At 46.2% G+C, this 25,265-nt stretch overlaps 1 protein-coding gene across 1 annotated transcript in view; it reads right to left on the reverse strand.

Moving 5' to 3' along the window:
- The window catches only part of LOC141272245 (uncharacterized), a 157,175-nt gene extending 149,386 nt beyond the window's left edge, over positions 1-7,789 (reverse strand). The window contains exon 1 of the mRNA XM_073682763.1: positions 7,153-7,789. Coding sequence (XP_073538864.1) covers positions 7,153-7,740 — 588 coding nt within the window. The 5' untranslated portion in view covers positions 7,741-7,789. The remainder of the gene's footprint in view (positions 1-7,152) is intronic.
- Positions 7,790-25,265: the final 17,476 nt, after the last annotated feature.

A 25,265-nucleotide genomic window follows, 5' to 3' on the forward strand; every position in this document is an offset into this window, starting at 1 on the left:
TACATTAGTTATCCTGTACTGATCCGGAGTTACATCCTGTATTATACTCCAGAGCTGCACTCACTATTATGCTGGTGGAGTCACTGTGTACATACATTACATTACTTATCCTGTACTGATCCTGAGTTATATCCTGTATTATACTCCAGAGCTGCACTCACTATTCTGCTGGTGGATTCACTGTGTACATACATTACATTACTTATCCTGTACTGATCCTGAGTTACATCCTGTATTATACTCCAGAGCTGTACTCACTATTCTGCTGGTGGAGTCACTGTGTACACACATTACATTACTTATCCTGTACTGATCCTGAGTTATATCCTGTATTATACTCCAGAGCTGCACTCACTATTCTGCTGGTGGAGACACTGTGTACATACATTACATTACTTATCCTGTACTGATACTGAGTTACATCCTGTATTATACTCCAGAACTGCGCTCACTATTCTGCTGGTGGAGTCACTGTGTACATACATTACATTACTTATCCTACTGATCCTGAGTTACATCCTGTATTATACTACAGAGCTGCACTCACTATTCTGCTGGTGCAGTCACTGTGTACATACATTACATTACTTATCCTGTACTGATCCTGAGTTACATCCTGTAGATCTTTTATTATAAAAATGAAAAACATAACAATAATAATAACATAAACATAACAAAATTAATAACCAGAAAATAAACAATGTAATGAAACTGGTCCAGCCGCTCCCTCTCTCCTCACACACATATTATACATATATACACAATAATAACTACCTACACCATGACATCTGGTCCGGTTACCAAACAAATAATAACAATATAATAAACAATAACCGACAAATTATATACAAACTAATATATACATTCTTTTTTTTTTTTTTTTTTTAAATAAAATAAATACTAACTATACAAATATATACAAGACAAAACAAAACCCCCCACATTCGAGCCCACCAGTCCCTCCCCGGCACTGACCTGAGAGCTGGTCCTGCGTCTCATGCCTCAGTCCATGTCCAACGTCCATAGGCCAGATCAGGCAGTGCCAGTTATTCACCCAAATAACCAGTGTCCCACAAGATGAACCCACCTCCCCCCTTTTCCCTCCACCCAACCTAACACCTACACCCAAACCCATATATACAATATATACAGAAACAAACAATACAATAACCACAACTGACAAAGCCCAAGTTCGGCGCCTGCAGCCCTACATCACTGTCTACTGATCAATAAAACAAAAATCTATGGTGTCAGCAGCAGCCCACCACCAGGAGAGGAGATGACCAGACTAGGGCACACTAAAAGAAAAGCCCCTCCAGAGGAGAGCGGCCCTCCGTGTACCCAGTCTCTCATACTCCAGAGAACGCACCTTCACCAGGTCACCGAGTATGGTCCTAAACACATCGTCCACTGGGAGGATTTTCCGCTGCGTCGATACTAAGCACCGTGCATTCCACGTGTGATACCTAACCACTGCGCTAACTAGAAATAAGGTGCAGCGGTCCCGACCACCCAGGTCCCCGAATGCTCCATAGGCTCATTCCACATAAGAGAGACCGGCCAGCCGGGGCCAGCCAATGGAGGCGCCCACCCTGTTGTACACCTCTGTGTTAAAGGGACAACGAAGCAGGAAGTGGTCCATGCTTTCAAGCATGGTACCACAATGCTCCCGAGGACAGTTCCTGTCCTCAGAGCTCCTACACTTCAGATTGTCCCTCACACACAGTTTCCCATGGAAGCAGTGCCAAGCCAAGTCCCAAACCTTCGAGGGGATCCTGATAGAATTCAAAAGATGCAGACCCACCCCAAGATCCCGACTTGGGCAATCCCTGAGCGCTAGAGGCCTCTGAAAATGGGTCAACAGAACCCTTTTGTCAAGGAGCTTCCTTGGCAGAGTCCTGACCTCCCACATTCCCAGACCCCACCGGCGAATTACCTTCAGAACCACGGTAGCGTAAGCCGGGAGATGTCCATGCGGTGTGCTGAGATCCTTCACTTGCCCTCCTGTCTCCCATTCCTGGATGAAAGGCTGAAACCATCCCTTACAGGAGAATACCCACGGAGGAGCCCTCTCTTTCCAGAGGTTTGCAATATTGATCTTAATGAAGGTATTCACAAGGAATACCACAGGGTTGACCATACCCAACCCTCCTAGTCTCCTCGTACGGTAAGTAACCTCCCTCTTGACCAGGTTCAGTCTATTCCCCCATAACAGTTGAAAGAACAAACTGTAGACCCAAGTCCAGAGAGGCTCTGGCAAGATGCACACACTGCCCAGATAGATCAACAAAGGGAGCAGGTAAGTTTTGATCAGGTTTACCCTTTCCCTTAGGGTCAAAGACCAACCCTTCCATTGGTTCACCTTCTGAGTGGCGATCTCTAGCCTGCTGTCCCAATTTTGTTTGGGGTAATCCCCCTGGCCAAATTCGATGCCAAGAACTTTTGCAGAGACTTTGGGTTCTGGAAGGGTGTCCGGGAGATCAAAACCAGGATCTCCTCCTCCCAGACTCTCACACTTATCCCGGTTGATCTTAGACCCGGATGCCTCCGAGTAGCGATTTACCTCTGACATCAGCCATTCTGCCTCCCCATCAGAGGAAACAAAAACGGTGACGTCATCGGCATACGCCACCACTCTCAGAGTGGCTTCCGGTGCTGCCCGGTCCATCCCGATCCCAGCCAACGGTCCACGCTCCACCCTCCTAAGAAGTGGATCAATCGCAAACACGTACAGTAGCGGGCTCAAGGGACAACCCTGGCGAACACCACACCCAACCTCAAAAGAGCTGCCAATCCAACCATTCACAAGCGGGAAACTCTCTGCCCCAGAGTACAAGGTCTTAAGCCAATCAACAAACCCCCCCGGCAGGCCATACCTCAGAAGGACAGACCAGAGGTACTCATGATTAACCCGATCAAACGCTTTTGCCTGGTCCAATGACAGCATGTACCCCTTCCAGCGGCCAGCCCTACCCTGCTCCACCGCCTCTCGGACACAGAGTACAGCACTAATTGTACTGCGGCCCGGAACAGAGCAATGCTGGGCCCCCGAAAGGAGCTGGGGTGCAAATTTCACCAGCCGATTAAACAGCACCTTTGCCAAAACCTTCCTGTCTGCATTGAGAAGCGCTATGGGACGCCAATTCTCAATGCAAGATGGGTCCTTACCCTTTGACAAGATGATCAGGGCAGACCTCCTCATTGACTTTGGTAGAGTGCCCGAGGAAAGACACTCATTGAATACCTCAGTCAAGAGGGGAACCAAGGCGTCCTTAAAGGTCTTATAGAATTCAGATGTTAAGCCATCCGGACCGGGAGATTTCTTCAGGGCAAGCCCTTCAATCGCCAACTTAACTTCCTCTTCCCTGATCATCTCTGTCAAAACGCCAAGAGAGGGGTCTACCCCTGGTTCGGGGACGGCTTCAGCCAGAAAAGCCGACATCTCATCCCAATCCAGATCCCTCTTCCCCAAGAGGTGCAAGTAGAAGGATCTGACGACCTCCAGGATCCCTGATCTGGATCTTTTCAGAGACCCCGCAGTGTCAACCAGTCCTGTAACAACTTTACTATTCACTGACATCTTGCAGTTTCTATAAGGGTCGGGCGAGCGGTACTTCCCGTAATCCCTCTCAAAAACCAAAGATGCGTGTCTATCATACTGACACCTCATTAGCAAAGATTTCACTCTGGAGATCTCCTCGTGGCTACCTCCAGTTGAGACAAGATGCTCGAGTTTCCTCCTCAGGCCCTGATACAGGCGGTACCTGTCCAGGCTCCTGAGGCTCGAGAGCTGGCGGAAGAATCTCGCCACCCTTTTCTTAAACATCTCCCACCACTCTGACTTACTACTACAAAGATCCAGTAAGGGTACCTGGCTCTGAAGAAAATCCTCAAAGGACTGTCTTATCTCCGCTTCTTCCAAGAGAGACGAATTGAGCCTCCAAAAGCCTCTTCCCATCCGGGGGGTCTCTGTAACATTCAGGGAAAACAAAATCAAACAGTGATCGGAGAACTCCACCTCAACAACAGATACTGCTGAAGACACGGCTTCCTCCTTTCAATAAAACCTGTCTATCCTGGACCTACAGTTACCTCTATGATAGGTGAACCCCTCGTGGCCTGCGGTGTGCCGGATGTGGACATCCACCAGGCGAGCCTCACTAGCTATACTATTAAGGGCGACGCTATCATAAGTCAGCTTGTCTCTGGAACCTCCTCTATCCCGGGGCCTCGTGACAGTGTTGAAGTCCCCTCCAAAGATGACCTGCCGACTCGTAAAAAGGTAGGGCTTGATCCTCGTAAAGAGACACTTCCAGTCCCACTTAGATTGGGGACCATAGATGTTAATGAGCCGAAGCTCTTGTCCCTTCATGAGGACATCTAATATCAGGCACCTCCCCATTTCTAACTCCATAACCCGTCAGCATTCTACCGGTGCGGTAAAAAGGACCGCCACTCCGCTATACGGCTCGGCCGCAAGAGACCAATAGGAGGGCCCGAGTCTCCACTCCCTCTTAGCTATAAACACCTCTGCCATATTTGGCAGCCTGGTCTCTTGCAAAAAGAAAATGTCAGCTTCAACCCGGCTGAGAAAATCAAAGGCCGCAAATCTAGCCATGTTTGACTTAATGCTGGCGACATTAATGGACGCCAGCGTCAACGGAGTGGGTACCGCCATCATTGGTGATTGAGTTAGATGGCTTTCTTCTTCCCACTCCCCTTATCCTCTGCCTCAGAGGAGGAATCCTTCCCCCTCTTTAATGACACAGAGGTGTCCATTCCCACACTTTTCCTTCTTTTTTCGTCCTCGTCTCCGGACTCTGGGCCAGTCCCTCCCCCCAAGGACCTTGCATCCCCAGGAGAAGGAGACTCGGCGCCCCCTGTAAGCTCCGCTGAAGCCGGAACCTCACCCTCAGCCTCCTACTCAGAGGAAGAGATGTTATCAAGGGCTTGGAACTGGTTAGAAAGACCAACTAGAGGGGAGTCGGTTTTACCTTCCTTAGGTACCTTGGTCAGAGCGGGAGAAGATGTTTTATCTCCCTTCTTTCTCTTTTTGGTGCCGAGCTTACGCTTGTGCTCTAGCCACCGCTTATTATCCTCATCCATACTTTCATAATGGGAGGATTCTGAAGCAGAGGCAGTTTCCTCCCTGTGTATCCTCCTGACCTCCTCATCCAACTCATCATCCCTCGGGGCCTCAGCAGCAACACTGGCATCCAGGACAGGGGCTGCCCCGGTAGTCTGGGGCTCGCCCCGCTCCCTCTCCTGTCTGCGCTTGTCTAGACGCCTCAGCTGGGCAGGCGTCTTTTTATTGCTTTTCTTCCCTGGCCCCTCAGCTCCCCCACCCCTGCTAGTCCCCTCTCCAGCAGAATCGGCCTCACGGCTTACTCCCACCGGGGTCTCGACTGCATTAGCGAAGGAGCGAGGACAACGGCTGAATGGGTGGCCTAACTCACCACACAGGTGGCACCTAATCTCCACACAAGAGGCGGCAAGATGGCCGACACCCCCACACAACGCGCATTTCTGCACGGTGCAGTTTGCACTGAAGTGTGTGGGGTCGCCGCACCTGTGACAGAGCTTCGGTTGCCCCTGGTAGAAGACCAGGATACGATCCCTACCCAGGAAGGCAGACGATGGAATGTGGGCAACCGTACCACCTGAAGGCTTAAGTTTTACCATAAACGTCCAGGCCCCTGACCAGATACCAAACTCGTCGCGGTTTTTCTTTGGCATCTCCACCACCTCTCCATACCGACCAAGCCACGTCATGATGTCATAGCAAGAAAGCGACTCGTTACGAGTCATCACGGTCACTTTCTTGATCTGGTTTTGGCGAGACACTGCCTGAACGGCAAAGTCTCGCCAGCCGGGCTCATTTTTTGCCAACTCATAATTCGCCCAGAAGAGCTCAAGCCCCTCCGGCCGAACAAAGCTGACATCAAACTCAGGCGTGGAATAGGGATGTATCAAGGCGTAGATGTCAATCGCCTTGAAGCCCATCCTCAGCAGGAGCTCCACAACTTTAGACCTTGGCGGACATGCATCACTGCCCCTCCACCGAAGACGGACCACATTCCTACGCACACTGCCTGGCCCGGCTGTTGGGAGGGACCACACTGTATCTCCCCCTTTTTGCTCTCGGAAGGCCCAGAGGCCATGCCTCTCTATCCAGAAGGATAGATCAACCTCTCGACCCTCTACCATTAGTGATCTCTCCCCCTTCTTTAGAGCCTCCAGAAGGCGCCGTTGCAACATGCCGTCCCCAAAGCCCGGAGACGAGGAGGATGCCCTATTTGCCCCGGAGGTGACACTGGCATAACTCTGGACAGGTGTTGCCACCCCCGGGGGGGCAACCGGACCAGTGACCACATCAGCCCCAACAGTATCACCATTACCCACCTCCATCTCACCCTCCACCAAACCAGCAACCACACCACTAGACAATGAATTAGCCTCATTCACCCCCACCACCACATTCATTCCTGCTGGACCAGTAACAATGGCGGATGACATTTTGACCTCCGCATCAGGCACAAGGGGCTCAGTCACCTCCATAGAACAGGAGGCGACCTCACCCCCGGTCTTATGTGTGCCCTCCACATAATCGGTCGGTAATTTCCGCTGTTTGGCATTTGGTATAATGTGCCGCTGATCTCTAGCTGCAGTTAGGCGCCGCTGATCTTTAGCATCAGGATCTTCCGGACCAGCGACGCCAACACAAAATAGCACTTTGGTGGGAGGACCGGAATGCTCAGCCCCAACTGCCCCCTCACACTGCCGCCGCTTCTCAACTAAGTGATCAGCGGCAACAGCATTCAGAGGCGCCGAGGCTACCGGAGCTGCCCCCGACACCGGGCTGCTCCCCCCTCCCACTGAGGAGCGCACCACAGCATCGTGGCCTGATGGAACGCCCGCCGCCGGGCCGCCCTCACTGTCCAGCCTCTCGGCTGATGCACCTCCTGCTACGTCCCCACTACTACAAGCAGAGACGGAGCTCTGCGCCTCACTACCGCGCTCTGTAATCTCCCCGTGCCTTTGCACCGGATCCACAGCAGAACCCGGGCTGGGCTGGGCAACGGGGCTTATACAGCGAGCTGAGCCTGCCGCCGACTCAGGGGGTACAGGGAGGGGGGCATATACGTATCTTACCGCTTCCTGCAGCTTTGGCTTGGTCTTCTTTGCCTTTTTGTGGCCCCCAGGTGCCTCTTCTGGTAGATCGTCACCAAGATGGAAGTTTTGGAGGCACACTGGGGACTCCAGGAGCTTAATCTCCGCCATTAGCGCCCCTCCCTGGCCGCTGCTGTCACTGTCCTCCCCAGAGCCAGCAGAACTGCGACCGGATGTCACTGTCGCTTGTCCTGCAGGGAGCTCGCTGCACGTGGCCTGCGGGTGACTTTGCAGGCTGCCAGGTGGGGCTTGCTGCTGGTCATCATCACTCTCATCATCCACCTGGCTCTCAGGCTGCAGCCCCATCTGCCTTTGCTCTCTGGTATCAGCCATTTCTCTGTAGCGGTCTTCATTTATAAGTTTTTCTTTGAAAGGACCACTCTGCTCCCTGATGGTGGCTTTCCTAAGTTCCAGGCGTTGAATTTCACTGCTCAGTCTTTTTACCTCGGCTTGGAGTTTTGCCTTCCTTGGTTTGGAGGCCCCCGCAGCTTTGGCGCTTGTGCAGCGCAGCTCCTCCCGGAGCCTCCTGATGAGCTTACTGGCATCTTCATACTCACGGAGGCGGATCATGACCCGGGAGGCATAGGTGGACACAGACTCCCGGGTTCGCTGCAGCGCCCATTCCCCCTCAGGGAGGTCGGCCTCACCTCCGTGAGCACTCAGCTTTCCTCCGGAAGGAGCGCCATCTTGCACGCCGCTGTCAGGCTTTTCCTCCATGCTGGAAGCCTTGCGGCTTCTGGGGGTCTCCACAATCCCGGGGGGAGTAGGAGCCACATTGCTGCGACTCCTGGTGCAGCGTCTCACCCCCGAGTCCTCTGATGTGCAGGCCAGTTGCTGGTTTCTTCTGCCCCCCGCCGGCCTGGTTCGGGAAGCAGAAGCCTGGGACTTGGCTCCATCACTCATCCCAGAAACCAGCTCCCTCCCTGGGAAAGAGAGAGAGCAGGTCCCCAGGTGGAGAGGTGTTGGTTTCTCAGAGATCAGGAGCTCACAGCAGGATCTGCAGCCACCACACCCGTAATCAGCACACTGACTAGCAGCTGATCAGAGCTGCACCCAGTATGATGCTGGTGCAGTCACTGTGCACATACATTACATTACTTATCCTGTACTGATCCTGAGTTACATCCTGTATTATACTCCAGAGCTGCACTCACTATTCTGCTGGTGGAGTCACTGTGTACATACATTACATTACCTATCCTGCACTTATCCCGAGTTACATCCTGTATTATACTCCACAGCTGCACTCACTATTCTGCTGGTGGAGTCACAGTGTATAAACATTACATTACTTATCCTGTACTGATCCTGAGTTACATCCTGAATTATACTCCAGAGCAGCACTCTCTATTCTGCTGGTGCAGTCACTGTGTACATACATTACATTACTTATCCTGTACTGATCCTGAGTTACATCCTGTATTATACTCCAGAGCTGCACTCACTATTCTGCTGGTGGAATCACTATGAACATCCTGTACATTACATTACTTATCCTGTACAAATTTTACATACATTTTTAGAAAATCAGCCCATTTAAGAGCCCAATCAGGTACAACCCAAAACACCTACTTTTGGGTGGGGTTATTATTACAAGTCTTACATTCTTTTGTGATTTGGTCCATTGTTGCAAAATAAATCACTATATGTATTAGCATATCGTAAAGTCTGTTTAAATGGACCGACCGTCAGCACAATACGACTGCCAAAACTTTTACTGATTGGTGGTCATTTATATGCATGCTTACACAGGCACCGAAGTAAACAATGTGGACTGAGCGATCTCGGTCCACATTGTCAGCAGTGCAAGCCTTGTTTACACAGGTCGGTGCACGGCCTAGAACGATGAGTTTTTGCACTGTGCAGAAGATCATATCAAGCGTTTTGTTCATCGGTGATCGGCAGTCTGCTTTCGTGGTAAGATATTAGTGAGACCAGCGTTTTTAGCAACACTCATTCACAATTATCTTGCAGTGTAAGTGCAGCTTTAGTGTCGTAGTAATAGTGTCACTGTCCCTTTAAAAGTAGTAATACTCCTTCTCTCTTTTTAGCATAATACCTTCAGGTTATAAGTTCACACCTAACATTTCAGCCTTTGGATCAATTCTCTGCATTCGAGGCAACTTTCTCTGAAGACTTGAAATGCGTCTGATGTAAAAGACTAAGATATTCAGTAGATTCCAGGCGACGGTCACATTCAGCGGAGAACATGCGGTGTTGTCCCATAATGCTCCCATACTGACAGCTATACATGCCATTATGTGACACTTTTACTAGATGACATCACTGCCCCTCAAATACAAACTTTAATGCCTAAAACTATCATTACAAGTTCCAGGATTCCACCCAAATTTCCTGGAGCTAAGTCATAACAGGCTTAGATACATCAACTCAGCAGATCGTATCCAACATGAAAGGCTTAAACATGGATGATCGGCAGACCGTATCACCCAGAACAGGCTTAGATACACATTTTTGGATTATAAGGTTGTATTGTGATACGAGCAGTTGGTGTTCGGGGATTTACATGGGAATGCACCACTCCATCTCTAAAAATCTCTCCGTATCAATAAGTTGTGAAATCTGCGTCATTCTTGGATGCGTGACAGAATTTATAATGATTACTTTAGACCTAGTGTAAATTTACTTTGCAAGCAATAAATTGTAAAAATATGCAGCGCTTCCTCCTGACAACCACATGCTGTAAAAGAGTTAAAGATAACAGTGTTCCCTTTTACACAAGCAGGATAAGGGCTTGTTCACACAGCACTTTTGCTGCGTTTTTTTTCATGGTGCAAAATAAATGAGATTTTTCTAAAATACAGTGCATTTTTCTTTTCCTGTGTAAACATGCTGTGCTGTGTTGCATTGTTGGAGATGTAGTGTTACACCAGGCAGTATACCATACTAAGTAGTGGTTATGATGAGTTACCATTAAAGGGTCTATGTAAGCACAGCACGAATATTCAAACCAAGTACCGGCGCTCGGTGCATCATGGCGGGGTCAATCATTTAAGTGCACCTCCCCACCTACTTGTTTTACCCTTTATCTCCGCCTCCCCCCTTTGACTGACAGCTCTGGCTTCATAGAGCCAGAGAAAGGTGGAGATAGTTGAAAAAACAAAAAGGCCGGAAGGTGCATTTAAATGTTTGGCCCCGCCATGATGCACCTGTACTTGGTTTGAATAGTCACTCTGTGCTGACAGAGACCCTTTAATAGGAATAAGTGTTTTACACTAATTGATAAATGTTAATGTGCACTGAGTTGTTGTTGACTTTTCTAGGCTGCACATACATTCATTCTACCTCTAATCAATGCATTAAGACACACACACACAAATCATGGACAGGTGCTGTCAGATTGTGTCTGATTTCTACTTGAGGTGAAGTGGCACAGCACAAAGAGAAACACCTGCGCAATAGCTTGCTATCAAGTGGGAATGAGTAGCACTCAATATTTTAAGTTGTGCCACCCTAGGGATTTGTGAAGCCCACAGAAGAGGATAAAGAAGTGTCAGCCTGATCTGCAGTCAGCTGAGAGATCCAGAAGGAACCAAAGTCATTGTAGCAGAATGCCAACCAGAGGAGCAAATAGGAATCTAGGGATCTGATGAAACAAAATTGAGATTATGGCAGCAGGTAGGTATAAAAGAGTTATAATCCATAAGGATGCAGAGAACACTCAGTGATGAGGAACAAGTGGAGTTACAAACAAGCTGAGCTGACTAAATGATATAACAAGGTTGAGTTTGTCACAAAGTCCCAGGCAGAATTGATAGTGGTACAGCAGAGTTGAGTCAGTAATGTAACAGAACTAAGTTTGTCATGCAGTTCAATGCAAATTTGGCTCCGTACAACAGATTAGACTCAGTAGTAATATAGGGCTGGGTTTCTCACACTGTTGATCTGGTTGTAAGTTAACAAAAGTAGTAGAGCTAGGTTGGTCACACAGTCAAAGGCAGAACTGGGTAGCAGTGTAGAAGATTTACCCATAGTAGAGCTAGAGTTGTCACACAGATTAAGGCTGATTTGAACAGTGGTTTAACAAAGTTACTCAGCGATGAAGCAGATCTGGATTTGTCACAGAGCCTCAGTAGGCTCTAGGAAGGCAGTCCACGGTATCAGCACGCACGCCAACTACCTGAATACACAGGCAAGATTTCTTCAAATTAACCTATATTTAAAGGCCTGAGATAATGATGTGGAAGTACGCATCAGGTTGCCATGGCAAACTGATGCTCCAAGGAACTGAGAGAGCTGGTGAAAAAAAGTAGCACGCAATACCTGGCGTAAAGTGACAGAGGCGGTACTGATAAAACCAGCAGACTATCACAAGAGTCACCATAACATGTGTCAGCCAAGAATTAAGGCTCATGCAAAACGTCTGTGGATCTCGGTTCAAACTTGGACCGCAATTCAAGGGCTGATCAAGGGTCTACTGACCAAAATTCAGCAGCTTCATATGCGTATATGAGGCTGCTGAGTTTGGGTCAGCAGACTCGTGGCCAGCCCATAGATTGCAGTCCAAGTTCATATCGAGTTTCACAGACGTCACATGAGCCCTTATAAGTGTAAACCAATTGTTGCATCATCTTTCTACCACTGTTCAAGTCAACCTTTTTTATTTGACTAGACTGTGAAACCAGCAAGCTCATCGCCTCCTTGTGAGTAAAATTAGTGCACCAACATCTATGTACAACTACAGGTGCTTCTCACAAAATTCGAATATCCTCAAAAATGTAATTTATTTCAGTTCTTCAATGCAAAAAGTGAAGCTCATATTATATAGAGTCATTACAAACAGAGTGATCTATTTCAAGTGTTTATTTCTGTTAATGTTGATGATTATGGCTTACAGCCAATGAAAACACAAAAGTCATTATCTCAGTAAATTAGAATACTTTATAACAACAGCTTGAAAAATGTTTTTAAAATCCGAAATGTTGGCCTACTGAAATGTATGTTCAGTAAATGCACTCAATACTTGGTCGGGGTTTGTTTTGCTTCAATTACTGCATCAATGCAGCGTGGCATGGAGGCGATCAGCCTGTGGCACTGCTGAAGTGTTATGGAAGCCCAGGTTGCTTTGATAGCAGCCTTCAGCTCGTCTGCATTGTTGGGTCTGGTGTCTCTCATCTTCCTCTTGACAATACCCCATAGATTCTCTATGGGGTTAAGGTCAGGCAAGTTTGCTGGCCAATCAAGCACAGTGACACTGTTGTTTGTAAACCAGGTATTGGTACTTTTGGCAGTGTGGACAGGGGCCAAGTCCTGCTGAAGAATGAAATATCCTTCTCCAAAAAGTTGTCGGCAGAGGGAAGCATGAAGTGCTCTAAAATTACCTGGTAGACGGCTGCGCTGACTTTGGTCTTGATAAAACACAGTGGACCTACTGTAATGCAGGTGCCGGAATATAACGCACAGAGACACAAGGCGAGGACAGTCAGGGATGAATATAAACAGTTTATATATATGTGCAACAGGTTTTCTCAACAAGGGAATGGTAACAGGGATAACAAAGGGTAATTTGAAGTAATAATGCAAAGTCTCTCAAGGTAGTGTGATGCACCCAATTGTGGGAGTCACCATGTTAGTTCTTTAACTCTGTATATGGCTCTAGCGGGGGTCACCGGTTATTCCCGCTAGGCCACAAGTCTTTTCCGGACAAAGTCTATCAAATCAAGTTTAGGTTCTCCTGCCCCAACCGGTCCCCTACCAACCTGAGATCCTAAACCCAGCTTCCCCTGGTACCATAGGTGAACAGTGGAAGTGACGGCCCTGTTCACTTGTGCAGCTCCTCTGCTTCCGCTGGCGTGACTCTCTTGGCGCAGCCTTCTCCCAGCAAATCTTTGCTTGGCCGTTGGAGGCAGTCTCTCAAGCCTTGGGTAGGGGGATCCAGACATCGTCTGTTGGTGGGCAACGTCCTGTCTTGCAAACTCACTCAGCACCGCAAACAGGTCTCGACTCTCCTCAGCAGGCACAGCACTCGAGGCACCTCTGTGGGGAATCCAGAGTTCATCCACCGGCGTCCGACTGTTAGGTGTTGCAGGCCTCTGGCTCAGGCCTGCCACGCTGGGCTTCTCAGCACATCGGGAGCACGTCTGCTCCTCTCTACAGCTTGGTGCCAATCCTGCCTCCGGCTTGGCGCGCTGGACTTTTATATGCGGGAAATCCTTCCGGGAAGTCATCTGACCGGGTCCAGCATCTAAATCTGCTCCCCCTTCAACTTTTCTAACATATCTTGGTTCCGTTTGATTGTGTCTGACCAGCATATGGAATCTCTCCTCATCTTTGACACATCCTGCAAGAATTCTTCTGAAGGCTTTTTTTCTACTACTACACTACATCAGCAGATGACATGGCTCCCCAAACCATCACTGATTGTGGAAACTTCACACTAGACCTCAAGCAGTTTGGATTGTGTGACTCTCCACACTTCCTTCAGACTCTGGGACCTTGATTTCCAAAAGAAATGCAAAATTTACTTTCATCTGAAAACACCTTGGACCACTGAGCAACAGTCCAGGTCTTTTTCTCCTTGGCCCATGTAAAACACTTCTCGTGTTGTCTATTGGTCATGAGTGGCTTGACACAAGGAATGCGACACTTGTAGCCCATGTCCTGGATATGTCTGTGTGTGGAGGCGCTTGAAACAATGACTCCAGCAGCGGTCCACTCCTTGTGAATCTCCCCCAAATTTTTCAATGGCCTTTTTTAACAATCCTTTCAAGGCTGCTGTTATCCCGATTGCTTGTGCACCTCTTTCTACCACACTTTTTCCTTCCACTAAACTTTCCATTAATATGCTACATATCTACAGGTAACTATGACATAGTGGGAATAACCGAGACATGGCTAGATGAAAGCTATGACTGGGCAGTTAACTTACAGGGTTACAGTCTGTTTAGAAGGGATCGAAGAAGTCGGAAAGGGGGTGGAGTCTGTCTATATGTAAAGACGTGTCTAAAGCCTACAATACGGGAGGATGTATGGGAGGGAAATGAGGAGGTCGAGTCCTTATGGGTGGAAATACATGGGGCAAAAAACAATAATAAAATTATCATAGGAGTCTGTTATAAACCACCAAATATAGCAGAAGCCACGGAAAGTCTATTAATGAGACAAATAGACGAAGTAGCAAAAAATAACGAGGTGATTATTATGGGGGACTTCAACTACCCCGATATAGACTGGGAAACCGAAAGCTGTAGATCTCAGAAAGGAAACAGGTTTCTGTCAATTATCAAAGACAATTATTTGTCACAACTTGTGCAGGAACCAACTAGAGGGACGGCCCTTTTAGACTTAATATTAACTAACAGGCCAGACAGAATAACTGAGGTGCAGGTCGGGGGGCACCTGGGAAATAGTGACCACAACATTATACAATTCCACATGTGCTTCAGTAGGGTGCCCAGCAAGGGAGTCACAAAAACACTGAACTTCAGGAGGGCAAAGTTTGATCAGCTAAGAGATGCCCTTCACCTTATAGACTGGGATAGTATCTTCAGTAATAGGAGCACGGATAGAAAATGGGAAATTTTCAAAACAGTCCTACATAGTCACTGTAGAAGGTACATACCTTATGGGAATAAAAGGGCTAGGAATAGGAGGAAGCCAATGTGGCTAAATAAGGAAGTCAAGAGGGCAATGAAAAACAAAAAAAGGGCTTTCGGTAAACTTAAACAAGAAGGCAGCGAGGAAGCGCTAATATCTAATAGGGAAAAAAACAAAATCTGTAAGAAACAAATAAGAATAGCAAAAGAGGAGACAGAGAGACTAATTGCCAAGGAAAGTAAAACGAATCCCAAACTGTTCTTTAACTATATAAACAGTAAAAGTATTAAAACTGATGGAGTTGGCCCATTGAAAAATAACCTGGGTAAAATCATAGAGGGCGATGAGGGTAAAGCAAACCTACTCAATAGCTTCTTCTCCACTGTTTTCACAAAAGAAAACAATTTATCGGAGGAAATGCAGAGTGATAAAGTAAACCCTCCGCTAAATATCACCCTCCTAACCCAGGAGGAAGTTCAGAAACGCCTAAATAATATCAAAATAGACAAGTCACCAGGCCCAGATGGCATACACCCACGGGTTCTAAAAGAATTAAGTAATGTGATAGACAGGCCGCTGTATCTTATATTCAAGCACTCTTTATGGACAGGGACTGTCCCACTAGACTGGCGCCAAGCAAATGTGGTACCAATATTCAAAAAGGGGTCTAAAAGCGACCCTGGGAACTATAGACCAGTAAGCTTAACGTCTGTTGTGGGTAAATTGTTTGAAGGATTTCTTAGAGATGCTATTGTAGAATATCTTAATGATAATAACTGTCTAACTCCATATCAACATGGATTCATGAGGGATCGCTCCTGCCAAACAAACCTGATCGCCTTCTACGAGGAGGTGAGCTCACAGCTGGACCGGGGTGAGTCAGTGGATGTTGTATACCTTGACTTCTCCAAAGCGTTTGATACCGTGCCACACAAAAGGTTGGTATATAAAATGAGAATGCTTGGTCTGGGGGATAATGTGTGCAAGTGGGTAAGTAGCTGGCTGAGTGATAGAAAGCAGAGGGTGGTTATCAATGGAGTAAGCTCAGGGTGTGTCAGGGTTACTAGCGGGGTGCCTCAAGGGTCTGTCTTGGGCCCTATATTATTTAATATACTTATTAATGATCTAGTGGAAGGGTTGCATAGTAAAATAGCAATATTTGCAGATGATACTAAACTTTGTAAAGTAGTTAATACAGATGAGGATAGGGCACAGCTACAGGAGGATTTAGATAAATTGGGGAGTTGGGCCAAAAAATGGCAAATGGGGTTCAATGCCGATAAATGTAAGGTCATGCACATGGGAAAGAAAAACAGCAGTCACCCATACATATTAAATGGGAAACCGTTGGGGAAATCTGACATGGAGAAGGACCTGGGCGTCTTGGTTAATAGCATATTAAATTGGAGTGCCCAGTGTCAGGCAGCAGCTGCGAAGGCAAATAGAGTCATGGCATGCATCAGAAGAGGAATAGGGGCATATGATGAGAACATTGTTCTTCCTCTGTATAAAGCGCTGGTAAGGCCGCACTTAGAATATTGTGCACAGTTCTGGGCTCCGGTGCTCAGGAAAGACATATTGGAGCTAGAGAGGGTACAAAGGAGGGCGACTAAGGTAATAAAGGGAATGGAGGGACTAGAATACCCAGAGAGGTTGTCAAAATTAGGCCTATTTACATTGGAAAAGAGAAGGCTTAGGGGAGACCTCATAAACATGTATAAATACATCAGGGGGCAGTACAGAGATCTCTCCCAAGACCTGTTTATACCAAGGATGGTGACAAAGACGAGGGGGCACACTATGCGTCTGGAGGAAAGGAGGTTCCTGCACCAGCATAGAAGGGGATTCTTTACGGTCAGAGCCCTGAGACTCTGGAACTCTCTGGGAGAGGAAGTGGTGATGCCCAACTCACTTAATGAGTTCAAGAGAGGCCTGGACGCCTTTCTTGAGAACAATAAAATTACATCTTATGCTTAGTTAATTAATCCAGGGATTTAATCTGACTGCCAGATTGGTGTCGGGAAGTGAATTTTTCCTCAATGATGTAAATTGGCCTATACCGCATGTTTTTTTGTTGCCTTCCCCTGGATCAACGCTGCGGAATAGCTGCAGTGCACAAGAAATAGGCTGAACTGGATGGACGCTTGTCTTTTTTTGGCCTTATAAACTATGTAACTATGTAACTATGTAACTATGCTTGGATACAGCACTCTGAACAGCCAATTTCTTTACCAATGACTTTTTGTGGCTTACCCTCCTTGTGAAGTGTGTCAATGACTGCCTTCTGGACATCTATCAAGTCAGCAGTCTTCCCCATGATTGTGGAGCCTACTGAAACAGACTAGGGGACCTTTTTAAATGCTTAGGAAGCCTTTGCAGGTGTTTTTTGGTTAATTATTCTAATTTACTGAGATAATGACTTTTGTGTTTTCATTGGCTGTAAGCCATAATCATCAACATTAACAGAAATAAACACTTGAAATAGATCACTGTCTGTAATGACTCTATATAATATATGAGTTTCACTTTTTGTATTGAAGAACTGAAATAAATAAAATTTTTGATGATATTAAAATTTTGTGAGAAGCACTTGTATATACTTTAGTGTGGATCGACTGTCACTACAACAAATTGTATACCTTAGGGGGCCCACCACCATCATCCACAGCCACTGTTTGAAAAGATTCTGCATGCAAAATTATGTATGCAGTTTGGGATGTTAATCAAGTAAGACTCAAAAGTTGAAAATGACATTAGCAAATAAATATTTTTTTTTTGCCTTCACACAAGTCTATACATGGCAGCATTCAATTAAATTACCAGAAGTAGAGTGAAGACTGACACATTCAATGATATAGAGAGAAGGGATTAACCAAATAGATTTTCCGTGGAAAGCTGGGTGTTCACCACTGTGGGCAGTTTTAGTGGCGAACGCAAACTTGAAATCAAGATCACTCAAAAAAATCTTAGAGATTTCCCAGAAGACTCAGCAACTCTCAGATGCTTTATAATGGTTGTGACGCTCCTCCTGGGTCGTGGGGTACTCGGTGGCCAGGCCGGTCGATGCTGGGGGATGTCACGGTGGCAGTGACCCGGTCCGTGACCCCCTCAATTAAAGGGAAAGTAATAGGGGAATAAAGTTTTTAGAGACAATGTTTGTGACGCCACCTGTGATATGCGGCTATAAGGGGCCGCCGCTGCGGTGCACATCCCCTGGAGCTGATGGTGACGCAGCAGAGTTGGTTCAGCTCTCCAGAGGCTGAGCTAAGCTCCGGGGCAGTGTCGTGCAGGGCTGAGGGCGCAGGTAATGAACAGACAACACATTAATAGCGGTTTCCTCTTAGATTTACTTGTGGTTTGGCAGAGCAGACCGGGGCACGGGTACTAGCTGGTAGTAGAGGTCCGGGCGACCTAGAAGCAAGTTGGGGATCCACCTTGCCAGGTGGAGTTGTAGGCCTTCCCTCTGCGCTATTCTCTTTGGCCCTGCTGCTTGTAGCAATGCTGCGGCCCTCGTCCCTGAGTAAAACGTCTTTTTCCTCACCCATATGGCAGGCAGCTCGGGCCTTCCTCAAGTGTCACTCCCACGTGGTGGTGCTGGGCTCTATGGTGCTGCTGTGCCACCTGGCGTCTAGTGGGGCCAGGAGACCTGCAGTCTCCTGCCCTCTGGATTTAGCTGCTGGGCCTTCAGTGCCCAACAACCTCGGACTCCGGTGTCCGATTCACTTGCGCTTCTCTCCTCTGGGGCGAGCTTGTACACAGCTCCCTTCCCCAGGTGATTCCTCGTCGCTGCCTGACTCCAACTTCTCTTCAACTCACTCTTACTAACCCCGCCTCCAGATTCCTGTTGTTAAGGTGAGGAGCTCCCCTTTCTGGTCTGGAGCCAGGAAAGTGTTGTATGCTGGTATACCTGATTAGGGGACCCCTCCTTGCTTCCAGGCATCGCATCACCCCTTGTGAGGGAGGCAATGCCACTGTGGCAACTGGACTCCTGGGGTGCCACAGTTGTGTCACTGAATAAAGCATTTAGAGTGGAGGACAGATTGGACCTTGACAATGGAGACTTTGTATATCACCACCTCCCCCTTAGTCCCTAATTACACATGCAGAAGCCCAGTCTCTTTACTGTGGCTCATTTCTGTCTCAGAGTTTGAAGATTTCCCCTTTGGCCGCTGCCAGACTGTAATATTAAGCTTGGCCACGTCTTGCACTCCGTCCTCGGTATTAATCATATTATACAATTATTATCTCTGCGCAAATCAATCAGGAAAGCTTAAGATTCTGCAAATGTTTCAATTTTTTTTTCCTTGGCCGAGAAGCTAGGAAATATTAAAGACATATTTTTTTTTCAAGAAAGCTCACCGACATTTGCAAAGTCATGCAACATTGAAGCTCCCAGTGGGTGGGATGACCATGAACCCCTTTCCTTATGGGTGGGGTTAACCTTGCAGATGGACATACCTCCTCCTTTCCTACAAAGGATAAAACTGCAAATTGGTGCCCTGGTGTGTTTTAGTTACGAGAACCATTACCAGGATTTGTACATTTTCCTTCTTCTCATGGGTCTCGTTTTGTGGTGGGACCCATAGGAAGGTTAGCACCACCCCTGCTTCCTGATTCATTACAAGGTTCACACATTTCTCTCCTAAAAGATGCAATGGGAGTGTGGTGGACCCTTCAGTTATGGCATGGTGTTAACCAGCATCAGGAAGTGCTAACAGATTGTTTTTTGCTATGAGACATGCTCGTGTCCATCCCCCTCTTCCAAGGGGTTATGTACCAAAGTGACAACCATTTGTTCAGGCTCCTTTTGGCATAAGTGTAGTCAGTGGCTCAAGCTTAAATGCAATTCCTAAGAGAGTCTTAAATCCAACTCCTGCCCCAGCAAAAGCTTCAGATGCTACCCTCCACCTTTGCTTTACACTGTAGCTCTATTCTCTTACATTACAATAATGATAGTAAAGCTCTGTTCACATCTATGGCTACATTAGGTGTATGTGCATGAGATTAACATACATGTACAGCTCTGGCAAAAATTAAGAGACCACTGCACAGTTTTCTAAAAATCACCATCTCTACATGTCTGACAGCCATTCCATTCCAGTGTCAGATGAATTCCAACCAAAGTCCACCTCATTCTACTTAATGTGCTTGTGATTAGGTGATCACCTGAACCAAATCTTATGTAACCAGGGAAAGTATAAAAAACACTGCTGTGGCCTTCACAATCCTCTTGCAATAGGACAAGCTGGATGGCAAAACAAGTGCTAGGAATAGCCCAAAAGTAATTTAAATGAAAAAATAACTTTTATCCATGGCAAAGGAGTTGAAAAGAAAAGTCTTGAGTGAGGAAAAGAAGGGCTCAATTCTGGCTTTACTAGCAGAGGGATACAGTGAGAGTCATGTTGCCTCCATCCTTAAAATTTCGAAGACGCCAGTCCATTACAACATGGTCAAGCAGTAGACATTGGGGACAACAAAGCTACAGACCGGCAGAAGGCGAAAGCGACTCTCCACTGACCAGGATGACCGTCATCTTATTCGAATGTCACTCAGCAACCACAGGATGACATCAAGTGACCTACAAAAGGAATGGCAAATGGCAGCTGGCGTGAAGTGCATGGCAAGAACAGTTCGTAACAGGCTCCTAGAGGCAGGCCTCAAGTCATGTAAAGCTGGAAAAAAAGCCTTTCATCAATGAGAAGCAAAGGAGAGCCAGGCTGAAGTTTGCCAAAGACCATAAGGATTGGACCATAGAGGACTGGACTAAGGTAATGTTCTCTGATGAGTCTAATTTTCAGCTTTGCCCAACACCTGGTCATCTAATGGATAGACAGAGACCTGGAGAGGCATACAAGCCACAGTGTCTTGCACCCACTGTGAAATTTGGTGGAGGATCGGTGATGATCTGGGGATGCTTCAGCAAGGCTGGAAATGGGCTGGTTAATCTTTGCGACGGACGTATGAATCAAGCCGCATACAAGGTTATCCTTGAAAAACACTTGCTTCCTTCTGCTCAGGCAATGTTCCCAAACTCTGAGGACTGTTTTTTTCAGCAGGACAATGCCCCATGACACACCTAGGTCAATCAATGTGTGGATGAAGGAGCACCACATGAAGACCCTATCATGGCCAGATCAATCTCCAGACCTGAACCCCATTGAAAACCTCTGGAATGAAATCAAGAGGAAGATGGATAGTCACAAGCCATCAAACAAAGAAGAACTGCTTACATTTTTGTGCCAGGAGTGGCATAAGGTCACCCAAAAGCAGTGTGAAAGACTGGTGGAAATCATGCCAAGACGCGTGAAAGCTGTGATTAAAAATCATGGTTATTCCACCAAATATTGATTTCTGAACTCTTCCTGAGTTAAAACATGAGTATTGTTGTTTCTAAATGAATAAGAACTTGTTTTCTTTGCATTATTTGAGGTCTGAAAGCAATGTTTCTTTTTTATTATTTTGACGATTTCTCATTTGCTGCAAATAAATACAAAATTTTTAGCTTTGAATTTCAGAGACACGTTGTCAGTAGTTTATAGAATAAAACAACAATGTACATTTTACTCAAAAATATACCTATAAAGAGAAAAATCAGAGAAAATGAAAATTTTGCAGTGGTCTCTTAATTTTTGCCAGAGCCTATATGAAAGAGAAAGCAGTTGGCCAAAAGATCGTTCCGCAATTGTTGTTGTATTATATTTTTATTATGGCCAGCTTTAGGGTCTTCTCCATGCCTTACACTACAGTTCCTCTTTTCCAGAATGATTTGTAAACCACAAATGAGATAGTCATCATGCAATGTGGCACCGGGCAGTAGTCGAGGTCAAGGTACTCGTCTTATATGCCCTGGCACATTGAAGGTGTGGGTCCTGGCTGGATGTGTGGACTTCATCTATGGGCGCGCTACATCCTTGCAGGCCGCATGTTACCGATGATTTTGGAAGGCCAGGACCAGATGTTGAGGACTTCAATGAGAGAGACCACCAGTCAAAAATAAACTTTTTACTGAATGATAATTTGGTGGCGATTATGTACAAAAGATAGCGGGTACACAGCTAAATGAACATTTCCTTCAACACACGGAGCATTTTCACACACAGTCTCAATTCCTTTCTCTTAACTCACTTGTTTTCTGTCTCCATTAGGTCACCTGCCTCCACCACAACACAGCACATTACTACGGTCCAATGAGTAAGAGTCCTACTCTCAACCCGCAGTTGTACATCCTCTTCCCACTTAAGAGAACTAGTTTGCCAACATGGTCGGTCCTTAGCTTCTCAGCTTGCTGACACCTTGGAACTCCCACTCGAGGCATTCTCTTCATCTCACGTTCCCTATTCCAACCTGGTCAGTTACCTCTCTGAGTTATAAACTCTGGGCCGTACATCTCCATTGCATTGATCTGTCCTTCGGTCACTTAATTCTTTCTCTCTTTACTCAGAATCACGCTATCCACTGCCTCAGTCTCCACTCACATCAGGGACACCCACATCATGCGGCTCTACTAACTAGGCAGACCATAGGTCTGCTTTTAGGGCCCAGCGTGCAGTATCTAACTCACTACCAAGAAGTCCTCTCCAAACTTGTTACATGGTCCCTCCCTCTCTGGGCTAGTCCCTACTCTTAACTATCGATGCCTGCTCACTACCTGTTGCTGGGCAGATTACAACACCAACACTAATAACACATACCACACATTATTCATCATAACAGTTCTCATGTCTTCTAAGGATGATTGTGGGCAGTATGTCTATCTCCTTCCAATCATCATCATCATCAGGTAATTTCTACATACAGAGTGAGGGGAGTGATCTGTGGAGATCAGGATTGCCAGACACCCCTGCTCACACCTGAATAAACATTCTCCCTTTTAAAGTGCTCTTAATAAAACCATGTTATAATAGTAACCTTTACATTGTATGAGAGACAATGCCATGTCCAGGACGAGTTTTAGGTAACTGCTGCCAGGTGCTATTTACAGATTGGATAAATGGTGTGTAGAGTTGGAGTCAGTGAGGGATTATTCATATAATTTTCGAGATCTCAGTTTTCTGTCAGTAATCGGAAACATCCTTGTTTCCTCCCATCTTCATCTACTCCTGATGAATATCATTTAATATGTAACACTGAGTTGTCAATGGCTAAAATAACAACTCCCAAAATAATAAATGCCCTCCACAGCAGCTGGTGATGATACCGGCAGCGTAGGGAGAAGTGATGATAAGTAGTTGTGTATAGCCTTTATGAGCTTTGACAATCCCCTTTTGGCTACATCTTTGGCTACATCTATAGTGGGAGGATTGAGCAATTGCTAACCATGCGATTGCGTTATACAGAAGTAATAAGGCACAAATGAAGGCTCAGATTCCTCATCTTCCTCTGACCTGTTACTTTGCCCCCCACACCCCAGAGATGGGATCAGCGGACGGGCACTTACCTGGGTGGGCAGATGTTTCTTATGGTCAGCCATGACCCCAATGACCGGTCCACTCGCCCAACACCCTGGAGATCTGGAGATGGGTTAGAAGCTCATATCAGGAGCAGCGGTTACACGGAGGGTTCTGTGTCGGGCACTTCCTCCTAGAACAACTTCCTTGTTTCTTCTTTCCCACACACAAAAGAAAATACCTGCAGAATCCGAGCACCTGGGGAGGCTTTAAAGAGACATGCACCTATAAACTGGGAAATCGCATGAATAGCAATTCCATAATGAAATGATCTGTAGCCAGTCTTTCTTTATTCAGTTTGAGCCCCTAGTCCTGTGTCTACATGCCTGACCCAGCAAAGATTCTGCTGAAGGGTGGAGGAAATCCAGCCTGGATCTGTTAGCAGAATAACTGCTGTCTATGGCAGCCTGTTGGTTGTCATAAAATAAACTATAGTTCAATATTACATTTGTGGCGAGTTTTTAGTGTTTTGTGCCTTTTTGTTACATATACCATATTCTTCTTTTCATTTGCTTTTTTTTTTTAAAGAACCTTTTTTCTATACGTTGGTCTATTTTTATGTTTGCCACTATGTATGGAGTTCCCAATTCATTATTGCATTTGTGCCTGTTTTAGTCGAGTTTCTGGTTTTGTGTTTTTTTTTTCATTAGCACCATATTCATCTTTCCATTTTCGTCTTTTTTTAAAGTCACTTTATTATAAGTTTAACTGTTTGGGTTTTTTATTGTTGTTATCCTTTGTGCTTGGCGTTCTTAATTCATTTGTGCCTGTTTTTGGTGTTATGCGCTTTCTTTTTACTTGCTTTTGGGGTTTTTTTTGGTTCGCTATTGTGGGCAGAGTTTGGGTTTTTCCTGATGTTTGAAACTGATTCATCATTTATTATTATTTTTGAAAAATGTCCTCCAGTCTTCCCCTCCACCTTGGAGTGATTTTACATAAACTTAAAATTTTGGCGCAAATTTTACAACATTTTAGCGGAATAGTCAGCTCTTTGTATTGAAAAGGTTAAAGACAGAAATAACGAGCATTTTTTATTTTGCGCAAAATTCATGAACCGCGTGCGTCTTTTTGATGATTTTGCTGAAAAAATGTTAGCAAATATAAGGCAAAAAAAGAAAAGTGACTTAAAAAAAAAATTGAAAAATAATTAAGATCCTACATCTGCTCACAGGCTATAGGGAAGCTACAGTGTTTTTTTTTTCACAAAGGAAAATTTTTCCTAATTTATCATTTGATTCTTACCACTACAAAGCAAGTAATTGGGTTCAAAAAGTATATTAGGAAATTGCTACGTAAGTATTTTCCATGGTGTATGTATGGTTATGCACTGTCTCTGCGGTTGATTCCTGTTGTCTTAGGTCTAATTCTCCAGGGTTACAAATCCTGTTCTGCATGACTGCAGAGCACTGACTACCTCCCTGCAGAGATCACGCCCTCTTTATATGGGTCACATTGTGAATTTTTTGGTGAACCTGAACCTTTGCGTGAAAAATACCTGTGGTATATTCTCCTTGTGTGCCCATAGAAGTGGGGAAATAACAGACCAGTTAATAAAGTTACATAGGGTTGCAAATGTTGATATCCCAAGACTGGCAGGGGACACAGAGAATGCAGATGATCAGCAATGGTCAGGGAGGTGAGTATAGGATCTTTATTACTCCACTCGGGGCCCATGAGAATAAATTTTAAAGCTTATGAAAACCTCTTTAAAGAGGACCTGTCACATGCAAAAAATCCTATTATTTTTACCTGGTGTAAAAGCTGTTGTTCTCCTGAATCCGGCATTGTTCTTCTTTTCTTCCTGCGCCTCTCCGTTCCTGAGATATAGCCCCCTCTTCTCTACATGTAAACTTGGGCTTGTTGTCCAAGTGGGCATGTGTGACGCCTCGCGTTCGGAAGCCCTACCCTGGGAGATGGAGGACTCGGAGCCGGGTCCCGATGTTGTAGATGGGGTGCAGCCGTGGCCCGGACCCGCTCCGTGCCCAGGGCCGTCACATTAAAAAGGATGGGACGGGCTTATCCGGGTTGAGTGGCTGATCTCGACTACGCCACCTGTGGCACCTGGTGAAGGCCACCAGTGCTGCTGCAGTC

Source organism: Phyllobates terribilis, unplaced genomic scaffold, assembly GCF_046119375.1.
Source record: "Phyllobates terribilis strain yellow unplaced genomic scaffold, ASM4611937v1 Scaffold_5__5_contigs__length_657084704, whole genome shotgun sequence".
In the NCBI taxonomy this organism is placed as follows: Eukaryota; Metazoa; Chordata; class Amphibia; order Anura; family Dendrobatidae; genus Phyllobates; species Phyllobates terribilis.